General features: G+C 44.9%; 1 protein-coding gene across 4 annotated transcripts in view; it reads left to right on the forward strand.

Annotated features, from left to right (window-relative positions):
* The window catches only part of Arhgef3 (Rho guanine nucleotide exchange factor 3), a 294787-nt gene that overhangs the window by 189678 nt on the left and 78375 nt on the right, over nucleotides 1-26734 (forward strand). The window contains exon 1 of one of the 4 annotated variants that reach the window (XM_075988894.1): nucleotides 5452-5541. The exons of the other annotated variants lie outside the window; for them this stretch is intronic. Coding sequence (XP_075845009.1) covers nucleotides 5500-5541 — 42 coding nt within the window. The 5' untranslated portion in view covers nucleotides 5452-5499. Of the gene's footprint in view, nucleotides 1-5451; nucleotides 5542-26734 lie in introns of those variants that run through there. 4 annotated transcript variants of the gene reach the window in all.

Raw genomic sequence — 26734 nt, forward strand, 5'->3', positions numbered from 1 at the left:
CAAACCAGCAAAGAGGGACTGCGAGTACAGTTTAGTGGCAGAGAAAAGAAAAAGAAAACATAAGAGGAGCGCAGAGGAAGGGGAAGGGAGGAAAGAGGGAAGGGTGACAGCCTGGAAGGATGGGAAGAGGAGAGAGCAAAACTCAATGTCTCCCCCTCAGAACAAGGTAGGCTGCAGGAACTATGCATCTCATTTCCTCTTAGCAACTTGAAGGGAAATGCAGAGGCTGACACACCAGGATGAGATAATGCCCAGGATCTGTTGGCTGAAGTCACCCCAGAAAGGCTTCCTGCAGGAATGGGTGTTTCCGGACCCGAGAAGGCTGGGATCCTGAGGGATGAGGGACCACCCTGTTTTCATCCCCAGATTTTGAAAACCTAGCAACCAGAGGCAGCAGTGGGGAGCCATGGTCCTCTGCTGTGAACTTGGGCTCCGAAGGTCTTGTCATATGAAGGGATCCATGCAGTGGGCAGAGGAGCAAATCCAGTCCGTGAATGTCACCTTCCAGGCTGCCTGGGGTTGGGTAGGAGATGCAGAATCTCAGAATCAGGCAACCAGGACTTTATCCATCATCATTTTCTTATTTTTATATGTTTAATAAACTCGCATATTGAACATTCATAGACACTGAAAAGCTGCAGGGAAAGTGAGAGAAAATGCAGAAAATTCTTGATTACCTTTGCCCAGCTCCCCATGCCATACGTATCACAGTCGGGAGAGGGTGTTGGTATCTTCCCGTAACTGAAACCATGACAGGTGGTTGAGACTTTACCAGACATTCATCTCGTTCATTCATTCATTTCTTGAGATAGGCACTCACTATCTAGTCCAGACTGTCTTCAAACTTATAACTCAACATTCTTTTTTTATAAAAAAAAAAAATTTAATCCAGGTGTAGTGGTGCAACGCCTGGGCTCTGAGCAGTTGGGAGGCCAAAGCAAGGCATTCCAAGTTTAAGAGCCACTTGAGCCACAGAGCGAGGCCCTGTCTCAAACTAATTTAAAAACAGCTATGTAGCGCGTGTGTGCGCGCGCGCACACACACATACTCTAATACACGCATGTATTCAGAATTCCACTTTTAAATTTTGTCTAGCCGAGGCTGCAGATTTACCTCGTTCTATAAGTAGACCCTTTGGAGCAGGACACACAAACAGGCCGTTTGTCTTTGGGGAAGATTCACTGTGATTGTCTGTGATGTGCTGGGTTCTTGGTGTTATAGACTGATTAAAACCCGGGAACTTAAGCAATTTTAAGGTCTTGGGCCGCCTGTTGCAGTTTTTAGCTTCTCCCTAGTGGCTAATGCCAGCTATTCTTTCCCTGTGGCCTCTGCCATGCCGCTGCTCAGTCAGATGCTATGCCGTGTCCGGGCTCTGGCGCTGTGGGAGGGAAGGGGCCTCTTGCCAAGGTCCCCAGATTTGCATTATTCCTTGGCTTTAATGACTTTCCCCAGAAAAACTTTTCAATACTTTATTCCCAAGTTTGAGACTACTTTTTGCTTTTTAAAATAAAAAAAAGGCAGTGAAAAATCCAATGATAACCCATATGAAAAATATCTAGATTTTAACAGCTAAAAATGTGGAAGTGATTTGTACTAAGAAAGCCCACCTAGTGCTATATTTTCCAGTATAGATTGCTACTTGTTGCATATCTGTGTAACATTGCTTTACCTCATAATGTTTTTTCAGCCTTACCAATGTTTTGATTTCCTGTAGAAAAATAGAGAAATATAATTTTTTCCCCTATGTTGTTACTTTTAAGGGCTACATGATATTATAGTTTATGGTTATTTTAGGTCATAACGTATATTAACTAATTTCTGTTTTTTAGATAAAATTGTCCTGGATGATCAGTCTTACTAGATGCACTTTTGCACACATCCAGGGAGTCATTTTCCAGAGAGTGGGACTGTTGAGCCCACACCGAATACTGGATGGCGCTTAGCTGCCACCTCAACAGTTAACCGTGTTCTCTGAGACACAGTTTGGAGTCCTGAGGTTGAGGTCGCCTTGTTAACAAGGTTCTGTGCACATGGTAACGTGCTGGGTGGCTTTAGACGCCGGAGCTAAGCCTTGTCAGGCGACTTGCCGACTCCTAGCAGGGAATGATCTGTCAGGACCTGTTCCAGTCTGTTGTGACCTCATCTACTGAAGGTGGTGACCTTGGAGCTGAGGGCTTACAAGGGGGCAGGCTTCCACAGGATCTGGCCCACTCGGCATTCCTTGTCCTCCAGCGCCGAGTGGCTTCACAAAATAACCTGCTTCACGAGCAGTTATCTTCTTCAGTTCTCATCTTTCTTCATTGGCTTTCTGCAGGTCGGACTTCCGGGCAGGTTTTCCAGTCAACTAAAAACGGAAGGCTAATTCCATCAATTCCACTGAGTAGCCAATCTGCTGGTGGGATGTAGCACAGGGTATAAACTCAGTTGACTGTTCTCTGTTCAGTATAAGGCATCAGAGATGGAAATGTTTGGATTCCAGGCTTGTTCCTTTCTTTCTTTCTTTCTTTCTTTCTTTCTTTCTTTCTTTCTTTCTTTCTTTCTTTCTTTCTTTCTTTCTTTCTTCTTCTTCTTCTTCTTCTTCTTCTTCTTCTTCTTCTTCTTCTTCTTCTTCTTCTTCTTCTTCTTCTTCTTCTTCTTCTTCTTCTTCTTCTTCTTCTTTTTGTAGTTGTTTTGTTTGGTTTCTTGAGACAGGGTTTCTCTGTATAATAATAGCCTCGGCTGTCCTGGAACTAGCTTGTAGGCCAGGCTGGCCTCGAACTCATGGAGATCCACCTGCCTTTGCCTCCTGAATGCTGGGATTAGATGTGTGTGCCACCACCGCCAAGCTCCTTTTTCCTCTTAAATAAAGTCTGTTGAGGGACTGGGCATGCTGGTCGATGGTAGAGTTTGTGCTAGTACAATACTAGGAACTCCAAGTTTGATCACCAGCACCTAAAAAGTGTTTTTATTACTTCAATTCTTCTCTGAAATGTAGGAGTGAGTTACCAGTCTTTTCACCTCTGAATTAGAGCCCAGCTGTTCACTTTCCTTGGGGAACCATTTGTTTACCACAGAAAGTATACTTCCTGAAAATTCTGTGTTTTGAAGGGATGAATTCATGATAAATGCGTGGAATAGGGGCGAGAGTGAGGACTGTGACGGACCAATCGTCGCACATCCTCAGTGACCCTTCCCTGAAGTCTTTTTTATGTCGTCCTGCGAGGCTCTTGGGACCTGGCTTGGGTTGAAGCTACTTTAGCACCCCCAACCGTGAGTGTGACTGATCTGTGTGGGGACTCTGGACTTGAGTGGGCAAACCTTTGAGTAAATCACTACTGTATGATGAGCAAGTGTGTGAGGCCGCTAATTAAAGCAACCCCATGCTATGGTTCAGAATGCTTTGGAAGCAACTTTTAATTGAAAATGGCTCCCGATTTTTCCCATTTCCTCAAGAATTGTAATAAATTGAAGCTAATAGGGAGGCACTCTTAAAGCGCTCACAGGAAGGGGATGGCCTTTACTGATAGAAGCAAGCATCTGCTCTTCAGCCTAGCTCTGAGCCTGGTCACGCAGCCTCAGGAGGAGAGGTCAGTGAGAAGGTGCTGTGTCCTGCTGTGAGTGGGCACCTCTGCCCGTGCAGCTGTGTGAGGAAGGACGTTTTTGCCACGGTCAGGCTACACCAAACACCGACAGCCTTCCCGAGTGGCAGGAGTTTCCTCCCTCTGAGGAAGTAGATTGGGGTGGATTTATGATGTTTTTCTCTCCCTTGTGGAAAACTGAGGAAATAGGCACAGGTCATTTTTTCCCTCCCCCTTTGAAGACCTCTGTGGAAACTGGAGAAATAAAAACTTAAGGCATCTCCGTCTGTGAGAAATCTTTGATTTGACCTATAAGAAATCTTCCCCCTGCCCCCTAACAGGAAGCCCACGTGCAGGTGGGTGGTTCCACTTCTCTGTTCTTTGTTTCCAGAGGGTGAGGTGAGCCCTGGGTGATTCAGCCACAGGGCACCGCAGTTACCAAGCTCCAGCCCTGCCCTCCACCCTGCGTGTGCTATACCACGTGGTGGGTCTTTCCTGTGTTTCAGGAGAAAAGGCCCTCGGGGCCTGTGAGTGCTTTCAAGAGAACCACGTGGTCCTGGTAGGTGGCCTAGACCCTCAAAAGTGAAAGCACATAATTAATGGCCTCTTACTTTGAAACAAAATACGTTCGCCTAAGATTGAGTCTCCATATCTCTTTAAATTGGTTTCATTTTAATATAGGGGTACACTTGTTTTCAAAGCACGGCTTTGAACATACGCATACCACACCCACATACACTATTTTCTGATGGAAAGGGGTCAGGCATGGAGAAAGTTGAAGTAGCTTTACTTACCGTAACAAAATTAAGCCAGGTTTGGTGGTGTGCGCCTGTAATACCAGCACTAGAGAGGCTAAGGCAGGAAGATCATAACTCACAAACAAAAAGCATGCTGTAATTATGAATGCATAAAAAGAGAACTAGAATCTTTGTGTGTAACCAGGTTGTCCTTGCATAAAACACGCAAATGCATTTATTTTTCATATTTTTCAAATTCTTAATTCTTAGTCATGTTAGCATTATATAGATGCTGCAGAAAACTATAGGAATTATAAAGAAAGATTATTAATCCATCATTATAAACTAATTTATTTCACTTTTAAGTGTGTGTGTGTGTGTGTGTGTGTGTAGTGTTACCAAAGGCCAGGGGTATCTGACACCCCTGGAGATGGAATTTCTGGTGGTTATGAGTCACCTGGTGTGGGTGTGGGTGCTGAAAACTGTACTGGGATCCTCTGCAAGAACAGTACTCACTCTTTTTTTTTTTTTTTTTTTTGGTTTTTCGAGACAGGGTTTCTCTGTGGTTTTGGAGGCTGTCCTGGAACTAGCTCTTGTAGACCAGGCTGGCCTCGAACTCACAGAGATCCGCCTGCCTCTGCCTCCTGAGTACTGGGATTAAAGGCGTGCGCCACCACCGCCCGGCAGTACTCACTCTTAATTACGGAACCATCTCTCCAGCTTCTGAAAACATCATTATTTTTTAAAATTAAATTGTTTTTATTTTATTCTGTGTATTGGTATTTTACATGCATGCCTGGTACCTTTTGAGGTCACAAAAGGTATCAAATCCCCTGTAATTAGAGTTACAGACAGTTGTGAGCTGCGATAAAGGTGCTGGAAGTTGAGCCCAGGTCCTCTGGAAGGGCAGCCAGTGCTCCTAACTGCTGGGCCATTGCTCCAGCACTTGAAAACGACCATCTTTTTAAATGTGTCTCATGAACACAGAGAATGGCTTTGTGACACTGCTTGCTGTGGTGTTTGAAAGAAAATGTCCCCAAAGGGAGTGGCACTATTACGAGGTGTGGCCGCGTTGGAGGAAGTGTGTCACTGTGGGGCTTTGGGGTCACTTTTTCTCAAGCTTCCCTCAGTGTGACAGTCGACTTCCTGTAGCCTGCAATGTGTAACATTGTCAGCTCCAGCAACGCGTCTGCCTGCATGCTGCCATGCTCCCCGTCATGATTATAATGGACTGGACCTCTGAAACCGTAAGGGTGCCACTCTCAATTAAATGTTTCCTTTATAAGAGTTGCCGTGGTTATGGTGTCTCTTCACAGCAATAGAAACCCTGACTGAGACACTTGCTTTACTGATATCCATAGTGCATCAGTCTTGTTCATACATAATGTCTCAACCTTACTGTTCTTCATAGGAGCAGAAGGCTGAGCGGCATTTCAAAGAGTAAAGGGCTGGGGGTAGAGTTGAGAGCCGGAGCAGTTGCCTAGTATGCCAAGGCTCTGGTTTTAGTTCCCATCTCTAAGGGAAAAAAAAATTAAACATAAAGTTTGAACTGTTATCCAGCTTATGGAATGTGTGGGTGTAATCTACCCTAGGGACTGAGGCTCCTCTGGGGTATATTCCAAACTTCATTTATTTCCCAAACATTTAAAAGCGGAAGATGTACATCTGGAAAGACATTGTGCGTAACCCCACGAGACAGCCGTACAGGCCTGAACCTCAGAGAACCAGTCTTGCGCATGCAGAAGGGATGGGTGTGTCCTGCATCTTATAACAACAAGATAAGTAAATAGATAGATAACCAAGAAATGTAAACATACACAAATGAACAAATCCACCAGTTTCCCTCCTCAGCGTATTCCCAACTGAGACAATAATACTCACTCAGAGCAGCGCCGTTCCTTCCTAACAGCCACAGAAAAGCAGCTTAAGCTCCTGCCAGCCAATGAATGAACAGCAAAGCCTGGGATAATCAAGCAGCCCAATACTGTTCAGCCACAATGTGGAATGAAACTTCTTCTCACTTGTTAAAAATTAAATTAAAAAGATATATTTTGAAAATTTCATATGTGAGTTTGTATTTGCAGCATTTCCACCCCTCCTGCTCCTGCCTCTAACTCCTCCTCCACCCCCACCCCCGCTTCCTCTCACAGTATCATCTTTTTCATTGAGATGTGTTTGTATACACACAGTTGTATATGCGTACATGTACATAATAATAATATGTATAATGACTACCTGCTGTTGATATGTATGTGTGTCTAGGGCTGACTACTTAGGATGGGGTAACCTATCAGGGGGCTCGTGCTTGGAGAAGGCCGATTTTCCCTCTCAGAAGGTATTACCTGTAGCTCTTCTGGGGGTGAGGCATTGCCATGTCTACTATATTTTCATTTTGCTGGTCTTGTTTACCATGTTTGCTTTCATGGGTACTGCATCTTGTTGCATGTATAAGGCACTGTCTCATAGCAGGTGCCCTGACCTTCTGTCTCTTCCAGTCTTTCCGTTTCCTCTCCCACAATGTTTCTGAGTGTTATGTAGAGGAGCTGTATTGTGGGTGTATTAACCGGGGCCGGGAACCCTACAGTCGGTCTTTCTCTGCATTTTAACTTCTTGTGACTTCCAAAGGTCTATGTCTTCCACAAAAAGAAACTGATTTGATAAGGGATGGAGCTACACTTACTGTGGGTATTAGGGTAACCATGTAGAATGCAGCTAAAGACTATACAGGTTCCTCCCTAGGATCCAAGACCTCATCAGCCCATGGTAGTAGGTTTATAGTACCAAGCACAGGCAAGCACAAATTCCTTCTTGTAGAGCTGGCTTTAAGTCCGATTAGACAGCTGTTGGTTACCGCCAAGGTGTGTGCCACTATTGCACCACTGGGAATATCTTGCTGATTTGGTCATTATGGCTCATATGCTAAACAGCTCAATAGGATTATTGATTGCTTCTCTCCTTGGGCAACTTGCATAGCTATGGATACTACAAGATAATAGTCTTCAAGATAGAGGTTCCATCCAGGTCACTTCCAACCTAATTCCTCCAAGTTCTATGTCTGAAGTGTGGGGTGCCTTCAGTAAGAGATAATAGATATGTGATAATATAATAGATAATTGATAATAGAAATGTGCTATATATGCACAAATTGAGTTCTATTTGGCTCTAAAGAAAAATGAAATCATAAACTTTGCAGGTAAATGGATAGAACTGGGAAATATTACACCAAGATAATCCAAACCCAGAATACTAACATCAAATGTTCTCTCCTACTTGTCATTTTTAGCTCTAAATCCTTGGATATGAATATATCACCTGGCCAGGCGATGGTGGCACACTCTTTTAATCCCAGCACTTGGGAGGCAGAGGCAGGTGCATCTTTGTGAACTCCAGGACAGCCTGGTCTATAGGGACAGCTCCAGGACAGCCAGGTGTAGTGATGTTTCATTTGTATTTTAATAAATAAAGCTTGCCTGAAGATCAGAGAGTAAAACAGCCCCACTGGTCAGTCTTACAGACCAGGCAGTGGTGACACACACCTTTAATCTTAGTAGCCACACTAGTTCGCCACAGAAGCTGGGCAGTAGTGGCGCACGTTTTTAATTCCAGAACTAGAGAGGAATATAAGATGAGAAGAGAGAGCTCTCAGACACAGGTTCATTCTGAGGATTCCTGGAGGTAGGATCACCATTTCGGACTGAGGTAGAGGTAAGAGCCAGTGACTGGCTGTTCTGCTTTTCTGACCTTCAGGTTGAGCTCTAATATCTGACTCTGGGTTTTTTATTAATTGTGCTATAGCTAGGGCTACACAAAGAAACCCTGTCTCAACCCCCGCCCCCAGAGATAGAGATAGAGAGAGAGAATATATATATCCTGGAATAACAGCAGGAGCCAAGAAAATAAAAACAGTGATAAAGAAGGAGCTGGGTGGGGCTTTAGCTAGGAAGGGGAAGTGGGAAGGACAAATGACATCAAGGATGCTTGAAAAAGCCATAAAGAAGAAACATTATTTTATGTTTCCTTAAAAACATAAACACTGTGTGTGTGTGTGTGTGTGCGTGTGTGTGTGTGTGTGTGTGTGTGTGTACTTTTAAAAAATCAAGTTACCCCGCTTGGGGCAATAATACACTCCATAGTAGCCATCAGATAGCTACAAAACCCTTGGAGCCAGGCATGGGAAATCTCCCTTTAAGGTGTTGGTCTGGGGAGTCCAAGAGACCTCCCCGCAAATAATACAGCCCTTAGTCCCTTAGTTGCCTCCCAGGACATGAATGAACCCTAAAGCATCGTGCTAAGCAGCAGGTGTGAGCTAGGAAGGCTTAGAGGAGTCTGTGACTGTTGTAACAGATTTTCCAGCATAGGCAAAATTTTCCTTATGACAGAAGGAAAATTTGTTCTCAGCGTGTATAGCTCAGGCTGACCTGCTATGACTCATAGCAATCCTCCTGCCTCAGTTTCCCAGGTGCTGGAATTCCAGGTGTGTATGTTTTAGGGTTTCTTTTTGGATGATGGTAATATTCTGATATTAGTGTCAATGGCTGTGTAACAGTGAAATTGTATCTTTTAGAATGAGGTGTTTGTCATTCTAACTGATTTTTTTTTATGTCATGTGCATTGTGTAATGTAATGTTAAGTGGGCTTATAAGAAGTATGTACAGATCTCCTGAGTAAATTGGGAGCATGGGGACTACGGAGAGAGTTGAAGGGGAGGAGAGAGGCAGGGAGGGGAAAAGAGAAAATGTAGAACTCAATAAAATAAAAATAAGAAGTAAGGGTTATTAGCTGCATAGAAAATGTTGTTTTTTTCTTTCTTTTTTTTTTAAAGAAACCCTACTATACACAAATTTAACAAAATGTTGAAGTATTGTTTTAGATGGTAAGGATGTTGCGTTCATTATATTACGCAGAGCATTCTGCTATGATGTCTTTAATTTTCCCAATCAAGTGTGGATTGCATGGACGTTCATTTGACCATCTCTCTAGGTAAAAAGCCAAGGAGACAGGACACTATCCACCTGGGTCATCAGCTCTGAACTGGATTCCTGTCCAACAGTGAGACCCGGTGTCATATACCTGTGTCCTGGTCATTCAAAGGCCGCGCTGATAAGCAAACCTCTTGATTTCACAGCGATTGCGAGAACTTGTAATGGGAGCCGTTAGTAGGAATGTGGGTATCAAGGGCATTGAAGTAAATGATGCTTCAGAATGCTCAGCTTGGCAGGAGAAACGGCTTGTAACCTAGAGGGACTTCCCCTGGTCCGAGGGCCCACATTTGATCCTGGAACCCTTGTGGGAGAGGAGAAAGCCTGCTTACACATGTTGTCCTCTGACACATGTCACCACACACACACACACACACACACACGCTCACATGTGTGCCCCCCACGGAAATAAATGCAAAAATGGGAGGAGAAAATATGCAAATAGAGAGAAACTGTTAAATGCTGAGGTCAATGTGGCCTGCAGAAAGTGGTTCAGAAGCACCGACTGCTGTTGATTCTACCATTCCTCAGTCTCTTGCTAGTCCGGTTATTTCCTATAGAAATAACAATACCCTTCCCCTTTAAAATAACAACAGCAATACCATCTCCACTTTCTTATTTTGAGATCTATCTCTTGTTTTATGAGCATGAGAGTATTGTCAACATGTATGTTTATTCATCCCATGTGTACCTGATGCCTATGGGGGTCAGAAGAAGGCATCAGGTCTCCTGAAGCCGGCAGTATAGACAGTTGTGGGCTCCCATGTCAGTGCTGGGATTTGAACCCCGGTCCTCTGCAAGAGCAGCCGATGCTCTTAACCACTGAACCATTTCTCCCATGCCCCCACCTTCTGTCTTTGCGTCCTTTCTCTGCAGCCATTTGCGAGCATCTTGTAATTTCCTCTCTTCCCAGCGCCTGAAATTCTGTTCTTTTGAACTTGAATCACTTAAAGCTCTGTGTTCAGCAAACTTTTGTATTGTTTTCCCTTTGATGGCCATAAGCTGTTAAAACCAGCACCTCTTTGCAGTGTTCTCTGACCGCAGGCCCACCCGCCCCCTAGGGAGCCTGAGGGTTAGGTACCAGCACTTACTCTCCTGTCTTCTAGCCAGTTTTTTTTATCCTCTATTTTTATCCAATTTCCCTACAATCTTTATTTTTGTCCAGTGATTAGGATCTGAATGGCTTTCCCACAAATATTCTCCCTTCCTTTCCTCAAATTATGATAATGTATTTGTAGCAGATTATGGCAAACACCTCATAGAATTGTAAATGAAAACTAGGGATACAGGTCAGTTGGTAGTGTGCTAGCGTAGCATATAGAAACAATGGGTTCAACCCTCAATTCTCTCTCACTTGGGATACACATTCTCCTCCACGTAGGGACTGAGACTGATGTGGGATCACAATGATCACATGGTTTAGATACGGATAAGTGTCTTCTGCAGGTGAAGGTGACCCAAAGGGCAGTGCAGAAACTCTGCCGCAGCTTGATTATTAGTCTAGCATGGTGGTGTGTGCTTTTAATCCAGTAGTTGGGAGGCAAGAGGCAGGGGGATGTTCAAGTTCCAGGCCAGTCAGAGATATATAGCAGAACCCTGTCTCAAGAAAGAAAAAAAAAAATTGTAATACCCTGAACCTGGAACCAACCTAGATGCCCCTCAACTGAAGAATGGATTAAAAAAAAATGTGGTACATTTACACAATGGAGTACTACACAGCGGTAAAAACAATAACATCTTGAAATTTGCAGGCAAATGGATGGAACTAGAAAACATCATATTGAGTGAGGTAACCAAGACCCAGAAAGACAAATATAATATATACTCACTCATAAGTGACTTTTAGATACAAAGTAAAGAAAAACCAGCCTACAGTCCACAACCTCAGAGAACCTAGACAACAAACAGGACCCTAAGAGAGACATGCATGGAGCTAATCTACATGGGAAGTAGAAAAAGACAAGATCTCCTGAGTAAATTGGGAGTGTGAGGGTCATGGGGGAGGTAGAGGGGAGGAAAAGAGAGAAATGGAGAAATTTGTGTAGCTCAATAAAAACAATGTTTAAAACCTACACAAAAGCTGGGCGGTGGTGGAGCACGCCTTTAATCCCAGCACTTGGGAGGCAGAGGCAGGCGGATCTCTGTGAGTTCGAGACCAGCCTGGTCTACAAGAGCTAGTTCCAGGACAGGCTCCAAAGCCACAGAGAAACCCTGTCTCAAGAACAATGGCAATGGGTTTTTGATCCTACTGCACGTACTGGCTTTGTGGGAGCCTAGGCAGTTTGGATGCTCATCTTACTAGACCTGGATGGAGGTAGGTGGTCCTTGGACTTCCCAAAGGGCAGGGAACCCTGATTGCTCTTTGGGCTGACGAGGGAGGGGGACTTGATTGGGAGAGGGGGAGGGAAATGGGAGGCGGTGGCGGGGAGGAGGCAAAAATCTTTAATAAATAAATAAATAAACCAACACAAAAAGAAAAGAAAAAGAAAAAATTGATTATTTTAGCTTTGGTTCTGGTAATGAAAAACATCCTGAGATCTAATTAGTTTTCCTTCTTTTCCTCCTCCTCCTCTCTCCCTCTTTCTTCTCCTTTCCCAAGAAACATCTCTGGGATTTAGTTATGGCAAGAAGGAAACCCCGGGCTTGTATCAGCTTTTCAGTCGGGATCACCTCCCTTCTGCAGAGCGTTTCACAGACTCCTCGGATGGGTGGGCCTCCCAGGGAAGGTCCAGGGAGGCAGAAGAGCTGTGTGGGGTGAGCAGCAGCTGGCGTGCAGACAGGATGTGCTAGGCTGGACCCCAGCCATGCCACCGCAAAGGACCCATAAGGAAGCATTACAGTCCTCAGTCTCGGTCACGAAACCAGCCATTGTAGATTCCCGAAGCTCTCATCTTTTTCCCTCTTGTGGAAGGGGACACCTTCACACTCTGTAATGTCTCGAGGCAGGGTAATTTCAAGTTCCTGATCAAAGCTGGTGAGCTCCTAGCACAGGCCACTGGAAAGATATTTGAGGGAGAAAGACAGCAACATTTCTTCATTTGGTTTCAGCAGATTCCAAAGAAGCACGAGAGGAAAGAGCGGGGAGAAGAAGGGACGTGGGGGGAAAGAACGTGAGGAATAGAGAAATGCGTGGCTTACAGTGTTCATGAAGACACCACTACCAAAACACCTGGTTTCCCCAGCAGTCGCTTACACTTCAGTTTCCATCCTTCCTACTTTGCTAGTATTTTTGTTGTTCTCTGAGGGATTTTTAGTTAGGGTCTCACTGTGTAATCCAGTCTGGCTGTAAACTGAGCCTCCTGCTCACCAGCACGGCCACCACACCTAGCTCCCTTTACAGCTTTAGTTATAAGGTCACCAAGCTACGCAGCTGTGATTGGGAGACATTTCTTCTCACATAGCCGTGATCTCTGCTAAGTTTTTGCATGTGCATTTATGCGTGTCCTCATGCACTCTATTTTTGGTTTATATTAAGACTGCATTTCCCCAAATTGCTTGGCTTCCTACGTGCACTCTTTAATGTTCACACGGTGTTCACCCAATGGATGTCCTGCCATCTAAATAAATATTTCAGGGTCATTGTTGCAGGACTCTGAAGCCTCCCAACTTGGATTTCCTGTTCTGCCTCATCCCAGCAATCTTGGAGACTTTCTTGCTTTCTTCCTCCCTGCATGGGAACGATAACACCCCTCAAAGTGTTGAGAGTAGAATAGTGGATAGAAACATTTAGTACAGTTCTTAAAGTATAGTGTATGCCTTGTACTTACAGCCAGTCTGTTGTTTTTTAATTTATCGCTATTTAGATCATAGTATGCTGATAATTTTTCTATCCTTTGAACTAGTTTTTGTGGTAGATTTACAACTGTAAATATTGGCCAAGATATTTGTGTCCGTGTGTTAGTGTATGCTGATGTTCGTTGACTGCCCATTCTTCACGATTGTAAGTGTAACCTGTTCATGGTCTCCTCACCAGAACTGTCCAGAAGTTATCATTTCCTATGTTGGCCAATTTAGTGTGTTAAATGTGAACTTTGTGATCTGCTCACATTTGAGTAGGAGTGAGGATAATATAATCAGCAGCCCACTCGTCCGTCATCCAGCTGCCATGATCTCTGACCTCTACCCACACTTTGTTTTGAGGAATTTCACAGCAAACCCCTGTGGCACGCCACTTCCTTCACTGGCCCAGTGGTGTGGACCTCAACCTCATGAGGACCTTTTATGTTTTCACACAGGCCATCGTGTCTTAGCAGTCTCCCTTCATCTGACCTAACAGTGTTCCCACACTTGACTTGGGACCTCATATTAGGCAGTATGAGGAATGAATCCCAGAGGCTGGATCCCGCCATGGCCCAACCATTTCTTGTGTGGCTACCCTGAAAATCTTTCCCCCCTCACCACTGATTTGCTGGGAAAGCCAGGTCATTGTGTTATAGAATGGGTTCTGCTTTGGAGCCTTGGTTTTCTCACAGCCAGATTGAACATTTTTCTCTAGGCCCTGTTTTCTTCACCGTGGTGAGCATCTCTGGAGTGACTTCCTCACTGTAGCGTGAAGTGTCTGGAGGGGCGGCACTTCTTCCTAGTCGGTTCTCAAGGAATCTTAGATTCCAACGTGGTTGTTGTCCCCGGAAGTAGGAGAATGGCATGAAGACTGTCACAGACTAAATGTAAGATTAAGAAATGATATCAGACCATGGTGGCACATGCCTTTAATCCCAGCACTTGGGAAGCAGAGGCAGGCGGATCTCTGTGAGTTCCAGACCAGCCTGGTCTACAGAGCTAGTTCCAGGACAGGCTCCAAAGCTACAGAGAAACCCTGTCTCGAAAAACCAAAAAAAAAAAAAAAAAAAGGTACTCCAGCTATAGTCAGCCCCTGCTTCTGAAGTCCCTTTCATGGGCTGGTTCCTCGGGAACACCTTCTAGAGATTCAAGTGGAGAGATGACCTGAAAGAATTGTAATGTTCATTACGCTGATAAGTCACCTTGTGTTGTTTAAACTTGTTTAAAATGGACTTTGGGGTAAGCTCCCGCCCCAACGAGCTAAAACCCCTCTCCTTATCCTGAAGTAGGCCACGCCTAATTGTAACAAGGAGAGAAGAAGAGCAAGCAGCTAAGAGCATGAGAACACTGTGTTCCTGAGAATAACTAGAAGGTGAACCACTTCCAGCGGGGGTTGCTGTTGTTTATCTCCTAATATAACAATGTCCGCAATGGGAAGAGGAGCTGGAGGAAGAGGGCCCTCTACCTGAGACTTTGAGCTGGAAACTCCAGCTGGCGGCCCCAGTGGGCCTTCCCCATCTATTTCTAAAACTGAATACTTTGAACACCAGATTGGATGATTCCTTGTCCTCTCTCTGCTGTTTCTCTTTAGCTTTTACTCACTGTTTATTCTTTTATTTTTGCTTGCTGTATACTCTACTAGTAAACTAGTCATTCAAAACGGAAAGCATCACGGTCATAGCTCATTCTTTGGCCCCTACAGAACAAGGATGACAGATGACTTTGAGCGATGCCACTTGGTGAAATGTGGTTAGTAAGTGGTGTCAATAAGCTTTGTTAGAACTAATAGAAGCCACATCCTTGGGCTCAGTTGATCTGGAAAGATTTGCTAGAAGGAAAATGTAGTCTGAGATTTGAATAGTGGATACTCTTTTTAAACCACAGGGAAGTCTGAGAGATGGGCTAGTCTAGGTCTGAGTTCAAAAGTACATGCCCTTTTTTTTTCTGACTCCAGTAGCTTTGTATATGCTAACACAGGCTCACATGTGCTAACACAGGCTCACACATGCTAACACAGGCTCACACGTGCTAACCCAGGCTCATACATGCTAACAGAGGCTCTACTACTAAGCTGCATCCCTAACCCAAGACTTTTTCAATGCCATCCAGAAAGTCCAGTTGTGTTGACATCCCCATGGACAGGTCTTCTGAGACCTTCTATTTTTCTTTCATTCAATAGTTAATTATTGAGCATCTCTTTTGTGGTAGTTTTTTGTGGCCTGGGTGTGTGGCTCATTCCGCAACCCAGTTTCACGGTAATTATCAACTTGAGGTTCAGAAGTCCTGGATTCATCCTAGGTCCTGCTTTCAAAATGGCAGTTTGGAAAGAGTTCCTCATGGTTCTTATCTCCATGGTTTCCAGAGGGAGAATGGCTGGCAAGTCTGAGGGTGTCGCTTTTCCCCGGGACCTCTCTGTTTAAATGGGATTCTGCCTGCCTCTGTCTCTCATCCTCCCTCTCTCTTTCCAAGTTTTCTTTTGAATTCAACTTTCTCAGCATGTACTGAGTACTCTCTATATGTAACACTTATTATAAGAAGAGAGTTCAAAGATACAAAACATACAGGTGTGTGTGTGTGTTTTCTTCTCTCTGTTTTCTTTCTTGTGGAAACACTTTATCCTTTGAGCTCTAAGGACTAAGCTGAAAACTCATGAAACAATATTTGCCATGACTCTGGGCAAAGATGCGGAAGAAAACAAGAATTCTTTCGCTTCCAGACAGCTCACCTTTGTTCGGACGCCAAACGCGTGGGACACAGTGGAGAGGGAGCTTTACCGGCGGTTATCCCTCTGGAAGAGGGGTGCTGTTCATAAACAGAGAATGGGTCTTGAGGCAGAAAATGGCTTATGGCAGAGTAGGTGGCTGAATACAAAAGCAATCACTAGCATTCTTGACATATCCATACAGCAGCAGCAGTCACAGGCCTGTTAGCTGGATTCATGTCTGTTTTCCTTGTTAATTCAGCTCTCACAGCAAACTGTTGAGTGCTTGTTGAACGGAATGCTGAACGTTCCAAGAGGAAGAAGTTTGCTTCCTTCCCCGTTATCTACTCCTTCTCCCCTACCCCAGTGCTTCCCCCTTGAGCTCCAAGGTAAGTAAGTCCATCGTGGTTGCTTTGCATACAACTTCACAACAAGCCCCTCATGTCTTTTCATATAAAATTCAACAGGATTTCCGAATTTCCAACAGAATGGCCTGAGATCCCACTGGTTCTGCTTGCTAATGAGGGCATTCAACTCTCCCCCTTCCTCGTGATCCTCACTCCCCTTTTATTCATAACTCCTGGATCTAAAGTGTGATTAATGGCCCACAAGACTTGGATTGAAAAGCTCTAATCCAGTACATTCTGTTTGATCACAACAAGGCCCAGGAAATTAAAACGATTTGTCCATAGCTGCTAGAGTCTGGGGTGGGGGTGGGGGTAAGTAGGGACTTTGGGGCCCTTTCTATTAAGCTAACTGCCTGTGTGGTAGGCAAACCTACCTTCTGGCTTCATGATTAAAGCCGTCAGCATTGGAGACAGAGTTCTGGCATGGCTACTCAGTAGATCTGTGGCTTTGAATGGGTTCTTTAAACTTATGCAACATCTGCACTCTTGCTATAAAATAGGGCTAGTCCTGGGTGTGCAGTACATACCTATAATCCTAACACTGGGATGCTGAGGCAGGAAGATTGCGAGTCTGAGACCAACCTAAGTCACACAATGAACAGGGCAATGCCCTCTTGAGCAGGTTTTACCTATCCTGGGTCTGGCACAGAACAAATGGCACCTACCATTATTACCTATGGGATGTGAACTCTGTAAATCGCCATGGTGGCTTTACTTCCACACACAGGTTACTCCAACCTGTTGCCTCCCTCCACTTCGTGAACAAGAATTCAGTATGAAGTTGCGGAGCAGGAGCTGTGGCAGACATACCCTTGCAGTCTTGGAGTGCCGGGGTTTCAGTGTCTGCCTGGTTTTGGTTTCTGGCTCTGAGAATGTCTTCTCCTCCTCAGGGGCTCCCTTTCTGCTCTGTTGCTCTAATTAAGCCCACTGCTGTTGATGGAATTAGCACCGTGTGTCCATTCCTCAACCCGGTCCCTCTCTAATCTTTGCCTCCTCTCTTTGAAGTCAGGGCAATTTATACTCTAATTGTAGTTGGGGAAACTGAGGTTCGCACAGACTAAGTAACTGGCTTGATGGATGGAGCTGCTTAGGGGATGGATTGCAGATTAGGCACAGGGGGACCCTAGCCTTTGCGTATACAACTGATGAGTGTCCATCTCATCCTGAGACTGACCAGCCGGGAAACCAGTGAACAGAGAACCAGGATCAACTGAAGTCATCATGGGACTGTAGAACCAATATTTAGGCCTTGCGCTCCTGGCTCTTGTCTGATGATTTTTTGATCGTTTCACACAGGTCTGGATCTTTGACCTTGGCATCACTAGTTGTAGCATCAAGTTGCCCTGCAGACTATTGATGGTCCCCTTCACAGTTGGGAACTTCCAGCTCTGGGGAGTAAAGCCTTTGAATTTGAACCCTAGTTCTTCCACTTACCAACTCTGTGACTTTGGGCAAGTTGCTTTGAATTTTCTGTGCCTTGGTTTCTCATACTAAATACTCCTGGAAGTGTTATGAGGGGTATGTGAAATAGCGAATATACAACCAAAGACCAGCACCTGACACAGACCCCTGATCAGCTGTCAGCATTATGCATTGTGTTCTCGTCACTTTGCCAGCCTTGAGCAAGAGAGTCATGGTGCTTGCCCCTGGCTAGCTGCAGTCTACTGGGGGGAATGTTTAAGGTAATGAACTTTAGGACTTTTTGAGAAACTCTAGTTTCATTTTTTTTTATAGACTAGAGGTTGCTGCAATGTGACCGGAAGACAGTTCTATTTGTAAAGGTCTTGCTGCACAGACACGATGCCTTGAATTAAATTCCCAGAACCCATATTATCACCGGGCAGTGGGTGGCTCACTCCTTTAATCTCAGCACTTGGGAGGCAGAGACAGGAGGATCTCTGTGAGTCTGAGGCCAGCCTGATCTACAGAGCTAGTTTCAGTTCAGGGCTACACAGAGAAATCCTGTCTCAAAAAAGAAATAAAAAAAAGGAAAGAAAAGAAAAAGAAAAAGCCGGGTATGGTCGTATGTCATATGTTCTTCTAATCCAAGTGTTATGGGAGGCAGAGGCCGAAAGGATCCCCAGGTCTACTGGCCAGTCAGCCTAACCTAATAGGCAGGTTCCAAGCCACTGAGAGACCCTGTGTCAAAACACAAGGTGCTTCAGGAGGAACGCCACCTGAGGTTGTCCAATGACCTCCACATGTACATGAATACCTGTGTACACACACATGAGTACACATATGAACATGACTATATAACATCAGTGTCAGCGTTTTGTGCTAGAAGCATAGCTCTGGGTTGCACAGGATCCAGCAGTCTCAGGCCTCATGGCCAGGACACTGTGTGTTCCATCCAGAGGAGAGCTAACCAGGGTCCTCCAGGCCGAAAGGAAGTTATGATTGGAGGAGAATTTGTGAGGCCGTAGGTCCACTGAAGGAAGAGGGAGCTGTCACAGCTGAAGCAGGCCTGTAGGAAGAAGACAGGGAAGGAGCCAAGGCTGTTGCGCAGATAACACCGCCACTGTGAAGCCAAGTATTTATTTTTAAGTGACGGTGGTATATTTTAGGCCAACTTTATCCCACTTGCCGTGTCTGTCTCCATTTTTCATCCGTGTTTTCTGTTTTTCTCCTAGTGGATCTTCTCTCTATTTGAACCTCTTGTTCACGTTGCCATTTGCTTTAAAGGCCTCTATCTGCGGCTGGTTTCTCTTTTGTCAATTTACACAAGCAATAGCCATCTGGGAATAGTGAACCTCAATAGAGAAAATGCCTCCTCCCACCAGATTGGTCTGTAGGGCATTTTCTTGATTAATGATGGATGTGGGAGATCCCAGGTCACTGTGGGCAGTGCCATCCCTGTGTAGATAGTCCTGGTTGTACAAGAAAGCAGGCTGAGCCGGGTGGTGGTGGCGCATGCCTATAATCCCAGCACTCGGGAGGCAGGGGCAGGCGGATCTCTGTGAGTTCGAGGCCAGCCTGGTCTACAAGAGCTAGTTCCAGGACAGGAACCAAAAGCCTCGGAGAAACCCTGTCTCGAAAAATCAAAAGAAAGAAAGCAGGCTGAGCAAGCCATGTAGAGCAAAGTAGTAAAGAACACTCCTCCATGGCCTCTGCTCCCATGGTTCCTGCTGCCTCCAGGTTCCTGCCCTGAATTCACTTCCTGATGGACTGTCAGGTGTATGAAATACCCCTTTCCCCTTGAGATTGTTTTTGGTCCAGGTGTTTGTCACACCCACTGGGACAGTCTTCATTTGTTACTCTTGACTATGAGAATTCAGCACTTCCTTTCCTGATGAGCTATTGCAGTATTGAAGTCATCCAAACTATAGACGGCCTGTGCCAGATGTGCTGCCTCTGGGCAAAAGAGCTCTCTCAGCAGAGACAGTGATGGTGTTAGCTGAAGGCTTTCCCAAGTAAACATGGAACAGCAAAGACAGTTCCCCTGCACACACCTTCATCTTGGTTGTTTCATAGAAGCACACAATTGTAAGCGTTTCTCTCTAGATCACTTTGTTGTAGCATTTAAGAAGCTATACATGGGGGTTGGGAGGGGGTCACATAACCTACCCAAGGTCGACTAGCAAATTCAGTAGTAGAGCCAGGCAGGATTGAGCCCTGTATGTTAGTTTGCTTTTCATTACTATAACCAAGATACCTAAGAGGGCAACTGAAGCACGACTAATCAAAACTCAGGGAGAGAAATTGGGGTTCATCCTGAAGACCCAAAAAGTAAAACAGCCAGCCACTAGCTTTTACCTCAACGTCAGTCTGAATATGGTGATCCTGTTTCCAGGAATCTCAGAATGAGACTATGCCTGAGAGCTATCTCCTCCCGTATTTCATTCCTCTCTGAGGCTAGGATTACAGGTGTGCCCCACTGGGATTAAAGACATGCATTGGTGTGGGAAATCCTTCTGTATGGCAACTAGTGTGGCTACTGGGATTAAAGGTGTGTGCTGTCTGATCTTCAGGCAAGCTTTATTTATTAAAATACAATTGAGATGCCACTACAGGCAACAAGCAGGGAGGTGTTACTTCAGCTCATGGTTTCAGAGGGTTCAGTCCATTATGGTGGGGAGGGGGTGGTGGCACAGAGAAGTTCCCACTTAGCTGGGAGCAGAAGAACTGGGAAAATCCCACACCCCTCCAGCTTTCTCCTCTCTCTCTCTCTCTCTCTCTCTCTCTCTCTCTCTCTCTCTCTCTCTCTCTCTCTCTCTGTCTGGGCCCCTAGCCTACCAGATGGTGCTACCCACATTCGTCATAGTATGTCTCCCATCAGCTAACTCTCAGGAAACACATTTCTCCAGCTCTTAAGTACTTCTTAATCTGATCAAGTTGACAATAGCCGTTAACTGCTACTCCCCTTTATCACCAGTTTGGGTCAGTCTGCCATTTACTCTGTGCTGCTTTCGTGTGTCCAACATTCAAGTCAGTATTTGAGATCATGGAGTTAAAGAATTAATCCCTTCAAAAGGAAGAAGGATAGGCAAATGACTAAGTCTATCACTCCTCCTCTAGGTCATTGAGAAAAGGGAGTGGGTTGAATTGTTTATCATTCTTACATACTTTATGTCTACAATATGGATATACATGTATCTCTTCATTAAACCATTCATGGGCTTTTTATCTTATTAAAGACTTGAAACTGTGGCCAGAAAGATAGCTCAGTTGGTAAATGCACCTGCCACCAAGCCTAATGACGTGATTTCATCCATAGGACCCGCATGGTGGAAGGAGAGAACTTACATTAGTTCTTCTTTGACCTCTGCATGTACTCATGGTATATATGTACCGTGTAGATACACACGCATACACTAAAGTAAAACATCACAATTTTACAGATGATTAGACTGAGGTTTGACATTAGGGATTAAATTGTCCAAAATCAGATAGCTGTCAAATAAAAACTCAGTATTTGTGTCCAGGCTTCTCATCTCTGTGGGCTTGTATGTTTCTTTCGTTGTGCCGGGAACTGAAGGAAAATGTGTTAAAAATTCCACAGAAGAAGTTTTGATATAGGACTCAGCAAGTATCTCAGTGCCTAGTTCTGAGTTTTATCCTCAGCAGCAAGAGGATGGGGGCGGGGGTGTGGGTGGGAGCAAATGTTGCTACGGAGCCAAGGTAGAAGGCAAACACTTTAGTCTTCACAGTGTACCGTCACCAAGCAAACATTTATAATTGGTCTTTAGGTTCTGAAGCAGACCGCGTGTTCTGACTTTGTGACTTTGTAATTTAACCTTCCCTGGTAAAAGTTCCTTTAGGATATAAGGATGAAGCTAGGGAAAGAAGCCTTAGGTATCCCTGCTTCCAGCTGGTACAGATGTTTGGCCTCCATAGGCCAGGGAGAAGGAGAAAGTCGGCTCCTCTCCGCTGAGCTCCTCGCTGGGGATGAGGCTAAGTTTAGGAAAGATGCCAAAAGGGTGGGCCTGAGAGAGGGAGGAAAGGGATGTGGTGTTGGAGCTCATGACTCAGGAAACGTGATGGCACCTCCTTTCGGGGTGGCATGAGGCAAGCATTTAGGAAAGAATATGAGCTATTGTTGTACATTTTTTTCTGATGGGTGGGTTGTTTTTATAAAGTTTTATGATCAGGAAACTGATGCAGCATGCTGATCCCTTTGGTTTTGGGTTTTTTTTTTTTGCTCTGCCAGCATCATTTTTGTATTTATTTTTGAACTTTGATGACAGGCATTTCCTTTAAAACTTCTGGAGGTAAAGTGTAACAAGCCACCCCAAATTGCTTCCTAACAGCAGAATCCAAGAGAAGCTTCTGATCTTTGCTATAACCCCACCAGACAAATCCCCCTCCCCACCTAAAGGAGGATAGTTCTTTCAGTGCCAGAGGTGGTCTAACAAACACGGTTCCTTTTTAAACACTCTAGAAAATGTGTCTAACATGTGGGAAGCCTCCAGCGTCCATTAAAATGGGGCCTGTTGTGGCAATGAAAATATAGATCGGATTGCTCCCCTCCCCTGACTCATAAAAAACCTAGCCTCCTTTGCTAGTCTTTCTCCTGGAGGATGATTTTATCCTCAAGTACGTGGTCCTATCTATTGTGCCCTGGAAGGCACTAAGCCAGTTCTTGGGCTTCTGGCTGCCAACTATGGAGATGTTAAAAGCCTGTTCGGTTGCCGCAGGGCATTAATTCATTGCCTACCTTGTAAAAGTGGTGTCTTACTGCATTTTCCTGGCACCAGAGAAATCCCTGTACCTACTGTTGCATTTGGGTTTTCTGAGCCTGCAGGCAGCTCGGGGTTACTAAAGTTCAGAAAGGAGGCCACATGATGCTGGCTCTACCATTTCAATTCTCTTACTTCTTTCCCTCCCACTCACTGACAGATGAGTTTGGCCGTCTTGGTGCTAGAAGCTCTCAGTCACCTCCTGTAAGAATTGGAGAGGGAGATCATGACCCTCCTTGGGTGGAACAGAGTGTTCGTTGATTTTGTGTGGCTTTGAACACATACCTGACAGGACAGCTCGAAAGGAGGAGAGGGACTCTGTTGGTGACTGGGAAGGCAGAGGCAGGTAGCACAGCGCACATCATGGCTGTCTGGGAAGCGGAGAAAGGGGGATGCTGACATGAGGTGGTACATTCAAGGGTGGATCTTCTTTGGAAATATGGTCACAGACACAACCAACAGTCTCGCCTACCAGTCTTCCAGATGATTCTCATTCTAGTCAAGTTGGCAGTGAAGAGCCACCATTCCAGGCAGCTAGCAGAGACGTATTCATCCCTTCCCTTTGGCTTCCTGGGATGAAAATTTGAGTCTAGGGATAGATGTAGTGCTGCATCTGTAGTCTGGGAATCTCAGAAAGCTGAGGCAGGAGGATCATCTGAGCTTAGAAACTCAAGAGCAGGCTGCATGGGCAGCATAAATGAGACAGTGCCTCAAAAAAATAAAACAAAATGATGTGAGATTGAGCGCACACACTCACCTCCTCCTGGAAGCTATGTGGTATCTTAAACACTAAATAAAATCCTCCTCCTCTCCTCACAAAAAGCCTTTCAGGCCCTACCTCAAGAGAGCAAAGACTCAGCATAAAGAGCCCTAAGTTTCAAAGTTGTTTCCATAAATTTTGAGCCATCAGGAAGCTAAGTTAAGGACCCATGTCTACTTTTCAAAATTTCTGGTAGCCCACCTGCACATGACTTCCTAGTCCTATCCCAAATACTATGCTATGGCAAGTGGGGGAGGGGCACACGAGGTCTGAGCTATTGATAACTGATGGCTGAGAGGAGAGAATCAGTTTTCTTTAGGGATGTGGTCCCTGGTAGTTCAACTGTGCGTGGGTGGGCGTTCCCCCACTCGCGTGTGTATGAGCAGCACCAACTGGACTCGAGGTTATTTGAGAAAGAGAGAGCACACGAAGTTGAGAGGGAGGTGTGAAGTTGGATCTTGAAGAAGTTAGAAAAGGGAGGATATGATCAAAATTATTATTTGCATGCATTACATTCTCAATAAATAAAAAATACTAATAAAAAGTCATGAAGGGGGGCATGAGGGTAGAGGAAATCCAGGAGAAGTTGTGAGGAAGGAGTAAATATGATCAAAATATTATATGCATATATGAAATTCTCAAAGAATAAATTTTTAAAATGTAAGATAGCGTCACACTACATACCTCTGGCTGACCTAGAACTTACTATGTAGACCAGGCTAACCTCAAATTCACTGAGCTCCACCAGCCCCTGACTCCCAAGTGCTGGTATTAAAAGCATGTGCCACCATGCGTGGCCATAAAAATCTTATTTTAAAAAGAAATTAGAGACTGGAAAGATGACTCAGCAGTTAAGAACTGGGCTAAGTGGGTGCTCTTCCAGCACCCACTTCAGGGGGCTCACAATGCCTCTGGCTTCCTCGTTCACTTGCATGCTTGCACTCATGCCTACAACACATGGATACACAGACATACACATAATTAAAAACAATAATTTTAAGATGAAACTACACTCTGTTACTTTGGGAAGGGCAGAACCTCTAGAGTTACCTTTCATGACATCTCTGATCAGTCCTATTTCAATTTAATTTTCATTTTGTTGTTTGATATGTGCCAGTATGGTAGAAAGAACCGGAACTGATGTGATTAGCAATAAGGGTAAAATACATGATCCCTCCTACACCCTCATACCTGGCTGTGGTTAAACAGTGGAGATAAAGGATCTGTTGAGAGAGGAATATCGGGGTGAGAGAGGTACTCAGTGCTGCGAGGAGACAAAATGAGGGTTACCCCCAGCCGCGATTGAGAATTAGCCAGGCAAAACCATCGGGTATTTGTGTGCTGATGATACTGAAGAGGAAGAAGCAGATGATAATACCATCAACAAGAGCTACTCCATGGCTGGGGCCTTTCTGCTCATTCTTTATTGTCAAAACTTTCAGTTTGCTCACAACTGCGGACACATGGGAACTGTGTTTGCTGAGCTTGGGCTTGGATGTGAGCTGGGGGAAAAAAATCAAACAAATCAGGAACTCTGTGTCTTGGGGTGGGGCGCCCAGCTGGTAGAGGGCTTACCTATTGTGCAGGAAGTCCTAGGTTCATTTCCCAGTACAGCATAAACCAGCTGTGGTGGCATAGGCTTGTAATCCCCGAATTTAGGAGGTAGAGATGCGGGGAGCAAGAGTTCAAGGTCATCTTCAACTACATAATGTGTTTTAAGACAGCCCTGGCTTTCTGAGTCTCTGTTACAAATATACAATAAAATAATAAAAAGCAGAAGGTCTCTTCACTCAGCTCCCACTTGACCAAAGCGCTCAGTTAGCCCACCCACTTCAACTGCCTAGCAAGTTCTCTCTGCCCAAAGCACCTGGCAAATCTCAGCTTCTGGGCCCGTTGCAGCTCCGTGGCACAACAGCCAATGTCTGCTCCCACCAGATGAGACACATACTTGCCAAGAGTTCCTGAACCTGTTCCTTCTGGTTGGACCAGTTCTATAATTAAGGGCTTCTACAGAACAGCCCCCCCCCCAACACACACACACACCCCAGCCCCAGGTCTTTTTGCAGGTAAACATTTCAAGCCAACAGCCCTCCTTTCATTCTTTACAGCTAATTTTTTTTTAAAAAAACTTAAATGCAGTTGTGCCTCTCAGCTATGAAGATAAGTGTGTTTTTCTTTGAAGCCCTGGATACCAGATTGTAAATCTAATTCCAAGTGTCAGAGCATGTCTCCCTGGTGGGTGGCTTTGCTGGGAGCTGGGATGAAGTGTGGATTTGTACATCTTTCATTGTATCCCTTATGCACCCATGTGTAGATAGCATGTTGCCTGGCACACTCTAGATTCCCAGTGCTTGATCGTTTGCATGAACCAATACATAGATTTCTCTACTCATTCTGGACTTTGAAGCTGTAACATTGGGCTCAGCGTCCCCAGGTCTGTAGTTAGATCACTGCTGGCGGCAAGTGGGGGAGGGAAACAGTGGGGACCCGGTTCACTGTTCTGATTCATAACACAGCATCCCTCAAACATGCTCTTTGACGGTGTTGATCAAAAATACACATTTCTAAGCTCCCCTCTCAAACATTCCAGTTCACTGGACCCCAAATGGGGCTCAGGATGTGGATTTAGTAAGCTTTTCATTCAATTCCACTTCAAGCAAGGGAAGGAAATGACCTGACTTCTGAGATGTCAGATGTCCACTTAAAACCCATGGCATGAGCACTGTTGTGCCCCATCATTCCCATTTGCCTTCACTTTTCTTTTGCATGTATATGTGTGTCTGGTGTGTGTGTACATATATGTGGACATATGTGTATGTTAGAGGCCAGAGGTTGGTGTCAGGTGTCTACCTCGATCGTTCTTCACTTGATATCCTGAAGCAGGTTCTCTCCTTTGAACCAAGAGTTCACTAGCTCGCCCTGGGATCCGCTATCTCTGCCTACGCACTGGGATTGCAGGTGGCTACTATGATCACCCGTGCTTTTATATTGGATGCTAAGGATCCGAACTCCAGTCCTAGGGCTTGTGTGGCAGGCATTTTAACTACTCAGCCACCTCTCCAGCCCCTGCCCTCGGCTTCTCTGGAAATGCAGTGTGTCTTACAAAGGATCCCATTGTATACATTTGTAATATATTTTTCTTCCTTCCTTTATTCCTTTTTTTTAAATTGTGGTTTTTAAGTCGGCGGCTTTTGTTTCTCTCTGTGACAGCCCTAGCTGTCCTGGAAGTTGCTCTGTAGACCAGGCTGGCCTCAAACTCACAGAGATCCATCTGCTTCTGCCTCCCAAGCGCTGGAATTAAAAGTGTGTGCCACCACCACCTGGCGATATTTTTCTTTCTTGATAGCACAAAAAACAGTAGCACAGTCACTGTCTGTGGCTTCTGAAAGGTGATGGAAGTGACACATTTATAACTGACAAAGGGCAGATTTTAACATTTTGGGCTCTCATTTCTTTATATACAGCTGGTATATGTGTCTCACATATGTGTATGTTACCTGTAGGCTGAGGAGAAGAAATAATTTTGAAATAAAACAAACATTTTGAATTTTCATCTCCTATTAAGAAATACTCCCAAGGAGATGTAAATTGTTTATAAGATACAAGCACTCACTGGTGGTATACAAAAAACATG

The sequence above is a fragment of the Microtus pennsylvanicus genome, chromosome 10 (assembly GCF_037038515.1).
Source record: "Microtus pennsylvanicus isolate mMicPen1 chromosome 10, mMicPen1.hap1, whole genome shotgun sequence".
NCBI lineage: Eukaryota > Metazoa > Chordata > Mammalia > Rodentia > Cricetidae > Microtus > Microtus pennsylvanicus.